General features: G+C 40.0%; 1 protein-coding gene across 2 annotated transcripts in view; it reads left to right on the forward strand.

The window, feature by feature from the left end:
- Positions 1–6,941, forward strand: part of EBF2 (EBF transcription factor 2) — a 190,672-nt gene that overhangs the window by 170,217 nt on the left and 13,514 nt on the right. For both annotated transcript variants that reach the window (XM_019659543.1, XM_019659544.1), the window contains exons 11-14: positions 231–319; positions 1,627–1,692; positions 1,773–1,950; positions 3,696–3,881. In XM_019659543.1, the coding sequence (XP_019515088.1) occupies positions 231–319; positions 1,627–1,692; positions 1,773–1,950; positions 3,696–3,881 (519 nt within the window). The remainder of the gene's footprint in view (positions 1–230; positions 320–1,626; positions 1,693–1,772; positions 1,951–3,695; positions 3,882–6,941) is intronic.

The following is a 6,941-nucleotide window of genomic DNA, read 5'->3' on the forward strand; positions in this document are numbered from 1 at the left end:
TTTTGAAATATTATTCTAATGGTAAAGCATGAAATTACTATTAACTCCAAACTTATAAGTGTGAATTAATCAATGTCAGTAGCAAAAATCTTTAACTGGTTGTATCCATTATGCATCCATTCTTAGGCAGATAACATCAGAACCTTTCTATTACCTTAATTGGAAGACTTAATTAGAAGCTTTCTTTATGGCCAGGATCCATACTCAGAAAGGAGACTTTTATTTTTCAGCATTAAACGAACCCACCATAGACTACGGCTTCCAGAGGCTGCAGAAAGTTATCCCGAGGCACCCTGGAGATCCTGAGAGATTAGCTAAGGTAAAACGCTTTGGAAATTGACATGTGAAAACCTTTTTGTAGGATTTCAGCAAATTTAGATCAATCCAGCCACTTACATTCCTTTAAAATTAAATTAGGCCTTGAAATTTGGCTAAGCTTTAGATACAAGATGCACATAAAATATCTACTAACTATGAAATATATTATGATGAATCTCTGTGGACCTGTGGAATCTGAAAACTTGGGCCTATAAAACAGACACACTATGAATGTAAAACATTGCCAATTTTACAAAAATAAATAATTGTATAATTGCCTAAAAGTGTAAGTTTCTACTCCTTTGTATTTAAATATAATTTTATTTATCCATATTTGCAGGGGCATATTAATCCACAATCAAGTATTCATTGAGGGCCTAGTATTTACACAGGCATTTAATGAAGTGAAAAACACCTTTATCTAAAATTCCTATGAAATGCATCACTTTTAAAGGAACTTGTTTATGAAAATTATATCATGAATCTGGCGCATTATTTTAGCTTCCATTTTTAAAAAAATACATCAATTTATTGGGCGTTCCATTAATGAGAAAGTATAAAATTGTAACATTTGTATTTGCATTTTAAGCACACACATAATACTATGCCATGTTCTGTTTTCTGTACTGTGAGTAAAATCCAAGTACCACAGTTGCTTCTACATCACATCACACCTTTATTTTCCACTTGGAAAAATCCCCAGTCCCACCATTAAATTAGATGATATCTGGAAAGTAGGTTAATAGCAATTTAAAAGGCTGTTAAAAACAGGAGGTGGAAAAGACAAAATGAGAGGAAAGGGATTACTGAATACTAATTCTCTCTGGTTAAAGTGAACAGGAGGGAATATTATTGAAAGAATTCATCTTTACTAGAATAAAATTTTGCGGAAGGCATTGCCAAGATAATTTCAGTACTATGGACAACTCCTTGGCAAGCGGCTAACCACAAGTCAATCAATCATTTTAAGAATACTTGGTTAATTAGGGAACCAGATTTTTTTCATGGAATGGTCTGAGAGTTGTTCTTAATAAAACTTTCATGACTTGATTAATTTTAACCAACTCCACCCTCAATTTGGTTGTTTTGGTACCACAACCATTTATGGAACCATTTTATCGAGATGAATTCCATGTAGAAACATATATTCATGTAGACACATATAGATACATATACCTCTTAAGCCAAATATAGGACCTCTTTTGGGGGATGCCTGGACTTGTTATTTCTATACATAATTTTCCTTTGTGTTTACCATTTGGGTTTTTTTTCTTTGTGTATACCCCACCCTTTATTTTCTTTTCCTAGGAAATGCTGTTGAAAAGAGCTGCAGATCTCGTGGAGGCCCTCTATGGCACACCACACAATAACCAGGTTAGGTGCTCACATCTTACACTGTTGAGTTTGATTCTTCATGCTGGATAAAATGCTCACCTCAACCTGCCATTTTGTAGGACATCATTTTGAAGCGAGCTGCAGACATTGCTGAAGCTCTGTACAGTGTCCCCAGGAACCCCAGCCAGATCCCAGCTCTTTCCAGCTCTCCAGCTCACAGTGGCATGATGGGCATCAATTCTTATGGCAGCCAACTTGGGGTCAGCATCTCAGAGTCAACACAGGGAAATAATCAAGGTACTACTTTTCTCAGAGTCAAAATTCAGACATCTTATAGATTTAAAAGATTGGTTCAAATTTGTATGGTTAACTGCTTTTATGTGTAAAGTATATCATGTACAAATTTGGGTGCGTTGATGTTGATTTTATGAAGGTGCTAAATTTATCATAAATCTTTTTTTTTCAGCTGAGCCATCCTGCCACCTGTTGGCAGCTCAGCTCGGGCGGGACTTGAAACGCTGTTGCTCAGAGCTTGCACTCTTGAGTGAGCTCTTAACCAACTGAGCCACTTGACTGGCCCTCATAAATCATTTTTTATAAAAAATGAATGTTTTTTTTTCTTATTGGGGAATTGGGGGAAGGGGAACAGACAGGTTGCTGTCCTTTTGTTCTTCAGTCTATTTGTGGAGGACGTTGCTTCATTGGCCCAAGTTGGCACCATCATTGCACCTTCCCGGGCGAGGCAGATCAGTCGCCGGCTTCTTGGCGGCCGCTTACGGCGGCTGTTGGCCACTCACGCTGGCTGCTGGCTACATACAGTAGCCCATGGCAACCCACTGCCACAGGGGCTGCAGCCTATGCCGTCGCCGGTGACTCAACGGCAGCCCAGCTCCAGGTTGAGCTGTTGTTCAGCATCTTAGCTGCAGAGGGCAGTGTCACTGGCCCTCATATGTGGGATCCAAACCGGGGCCCTCTGGCATCCCAAGCCAGCTCTTAACCAACGCGCCACTCGGCCAGCCCAAAAATGAATGTTCTTAATGATGCCCCTAACCTTGGGATAGTTTTATTTCTAATTTCATTCAGCCATCAGAAGGGAATTAATTCCTCATTCTTACACCCAGGGTTAGTTCTTACAAAAGGGTTGGGGGGATATATTACCTTTTTTTTTTTTCCTTCCAAATTTGGGTCATTTCCTAAATAGTTCTAGAGACAGTTACCCAAAGTGGATTATTTCAGGAGAGATCAGTTGATATATCTGTGCTAGGGTTTCAGAAGTATGGGGAGGACTCATTGTCCCTTCCCCCATCCCACTTACAGGCTGAATTTACCCAAACTCCGTTGCTAATGGTCCAAGTCTTTGGTCAAAGAACAGCACCTTTAGATGAACTTATCAACACTTTTTAAATGAAAATTTCCCCATCCTCACACAGGGCATGGTAACAACTTTGAATTAACATTTCCAAAGCTGTAATCTGCAGAATACTAGTGGCCCTTGAGATGTTATTAGAATGCCTTTTCCTCACTACTCCCAGATAAGATGCTATGGTATGTTAAATTTAGGAAACACTAGGTTGGCATAGTTAAACGGATTTAGTTATTCTCTAGGCCCTTCATATGTAAATCTTCAAGGAATGGCTATAGTACGCAACATTTGCCAAGCTTTGTTTGGCCATAGAATGCTTTTCTCAGTGATACCTATTAATATCTTATAGGGCTCAAGTGTATTTGAAATATGGTTTGGGATATGTCAGTGCACACTGCCATTTAGTCATTCATTCCATAGTATGAATGGGCAATGTTGACTGCAAATGTGAAAGAAGACGAGAGAGGGACTATCAGGGGCATAACCTTATGTAGGATGGGAAAGGGAGAGGAAGGTATAAAAGGATGAAGGCAAAATGTACACTTTCTACCCTTTCTGGGGTGGGCTTGGTGGTCCTCTATAGCCTGCAGGCCCACGTGGATCTGTGCTGCCATAGTTGGCCTGCACCGTGCGCGCGTGCGCACTGGTTCATTTACCCAGAATTTTCTTTGTTGCCTAGGATACATCCGCAATACAAGCAGCATCTCTCCGCGGGGCTACTCTTCCAGCTCTACTCCTCAGCAGTCTAATTACAGCACCTCCAGTAACAGTATGAATGGCTACAGCAACGTTCCCATGGCCAACCTGGGTGTTCCAGGGTCACCAGGATTTCTAAACGGCTCCCCCACAGGCTCCCCTTATGGAAGTAAGTGCCCTCTCCACTGCCCACCTCTCCCTGCCCTCTGTCCCTGGGTTTTGCTACTCAGCCTTTCGAGGGCGAGTTGCATTCCTCCATCTCACTGACTTGTGGAGGAAGAGCCCAATTTGCTGATGAAATGTCCTTCCTGCCATTTGTTCTTTTCCCTTAGCTGGATTTGAGCTCATTTTATTACCCAAAGGCTTCTGGGGTGGGAGGGGTGGGGGAGTGAAACTATCTCTTTTTTACAGAGGAAGAGCGTACATGGTTTGTGGTTTGTGTAGATGAGAATGAGGAATTGAAATTCCTTTTCGGTTTACCTAATGTACACTCTTCACTAGGCACTTTCAGATGTGATACTCTATTTAATCTCCATAAGAACTTTATGAGGTCACTATTATCTCCTTGTAGGTGAGGAGGTTTACGTGCACAGCAGTTAAGTGACTTACCCAAGATCACACAGTTAGACTAGATCAGGGCAATAATTTGGACACAGAATTTATGACTTCCAAGTTATTTTGTGTATCACACCATGCTCCCTTCTTACTTTGTTATGTAGCTCTTTCCTCCTTCTGGAGAGATGCAATGTGTCTGCCTGTGAGAGTGTGATACATGGAGACAGAACCTCTGTTTTAAAAAAAATTAAGTATAGTAGGTATACAATATTATATTAGCTTCAGATGTAATATAATGATTCGACATTTATATACCTTACATTGTGATCACCACACTAAGTCTAGTAATCATCTGTCACTGAGCAAACTTATCCCAACCCAGCAATTCCCTGGGTGTTTTTTTGGACAAATACCCAACTTCTGGGTATTTGTCCAAAGAAAATGAAAACACTAATTCAAGAAGATATATGCACCCCTATGTTCATTGCAGTATTATTTACAATAGCCAAGATATGGAAGCAATCTACGGTCAATGGATAGATGAATGGAGAGAGACAGAATCTCTTAATCCTGATCTGTGGGCTAGTGGCAAGCTAGATATTCTAGGAAGTTATGAAAACTCATTCAGATGGCTTTGGGGGCTAAGCCCAGGACTTACACAATGGTCCCAGGAGCCTGAGAGAATATGTGCTTTTCAAACCTAGTTAAGCAAATATTTTAGGCCAGAGGAGAAGCCACCATGGAGAGTCTGAATGATTGAGTGGGTGTTCTTGAAATGCTGGATCTTGTTGCAAGGCTCTGCAGCTGACCCTCTGTTCACCCAGAGTGGTTCCCTCATGCCAAGAACAAGGGCGAGTCAGGGATGGCAAGCAGCCATTTCCACCACAGATCAGAAGTGTCATGCCAAGGCTACGGAGGCTGCCTTTCTCAGCCTTTTGGGTCTGTGGGTCCCTGGCAATGCACACTCATAAGTTATTTCTGAGTTATCTGTTTGATTCGCTACACTTAACACTCTATGTGATAAGGACACAGTAAACAGCTAGCAGAGGCAGTGGAGGTTGGTTCTTCTAGTCCAACTAAAGACATGTTGCTGCAAGGACATGAGCTCTGTGTTGTGTCTTGTCATATGGCCCAGATCAATTAGATCAGGGTGAGGAAGGAAAACAAACCGTTGCTTGCTTGGTATATTTATTTCTTTGCTTGTTTTTACCTTATCTTGTTCCAAAAATGTTTGGGGGCATATTAGTGTTCAGGTGGGTAGCATGAAAGTGTAAAATAGAAACAAAAAAAAACCAGAGGTATTAGAAAAAATATGGACAAGAGTATTAGATGAAGCCGAGGGCAGATATGGATGCTGTTTGGTCATTTCAGGGAGCCAATAATTTGGTTCAAAGGCTTACAAGATGGTAAAGCAAAGACAGAAACACTATTTGTTATAAGATTTTATGTTCACACATTTTTTTTTTTTTAGTAGCTTAGGAGAAACTAGATTTTTGTGTTGCTGAGACCTTGGAGAGGTCTGGTGAGAGGGAGGGGACCTGAGTGCAGAAGGGACCACGTCTTTAACAGCTCCTACAAGTGATACAAGAACAATGGAGCCATTGTGTAAAGAATGTCACATATCATTGGTGACAACAATAACTAATTTGTGATTGCATTCCACTCTAATGTCTGAAAAGCATGTTCACATAGAGAGCTCAGTTAGATCCTCATAACAATAGTAATAATTATTATTACCATTGCCCTTCTAAGATATTAAGTGTTATTAAATCACTTACTCAAGGATCCATAGCCAATACATAGTAAAAATAGGACTAGAATACATGCCATCAGATTCAGAATGCCATGTTTTGAAATTATTCAATAATATAAAAAATATTTTATATGTTTATAATACATTATTAGGCTGAGCCATAAGAAATTACCTCTTTGATTTCCAAAAAATGACAATTTCACATGTTCAATCATATATGAGTATTTATTGAATAAATGTGTGTATAAAGTTGAACTATATGAAATTGTCATTTTTGTAGATCAACAATGATCAATATAATAATACAGTGTGTAGTGTAGTAATGAGGAAGGGAGAGAGAGAAAAAAAAGATAGGGAGGCTTGGGTGGGTTGGGAGAGAGAGTGGGCAGGTAGAGAAGGAGAGAGAGGGAGATGGATGAATAGATAGACAGATAATGAATAGATGAATGAAAATGCCCATTGAGTGTTAGTTGCTTGATGTTTCTTAGTAGATAATTCATTTGATAGGGAGGCACTTTTCCCCCACCAGCAAGTGACAGCTTCCTTCTACTATCCCTTCTTGATCACTTAATCCCACTGCCTCAGGAAAAATGTTAACACCCCAAATCTTCCAATTAAACAAGACAGCATACTCAGAATAGAAAGAAAAAGGTGCCCTGCCCAACAGGAGTGGCAAATACAGCCAAGAACCTCTTCCTTGCTCCTGCTGGGTCTGTGTGATTCTTGCACCTTCATTTTCTGAGGGTGGGTCTGAAGGAGCTGTAGATTGGGAATGGGATTCCAAACAGTGCATTCATTACAATAAAATTCCCCTATTGCAAAAATATTGAATACCCTATGGAGTTCATTACAATAGCCTCTGACCTGTGTTTCTAACCAGCTAAGTCTTAACTTCTCCGGGAAATACAAAAAAAAAAAAAA

The sequence above is a fragment of the Hipposideros armiger genome, unplaced genomic scaffold, assembly GCF_001890085.2.
Source record: "Hipposideros armiger isolate ML-2016 unplaced genomic scaffold, ASM189008v1 scaffold_301, whole genome shotgun sequence".
Classification (NCBI taxonomy): Eukaryota; Metazoa; Chordata; class Mammalia; order Chiroptera; family Hipposideridae; genus Hipposideros; species Hipposideros armiger.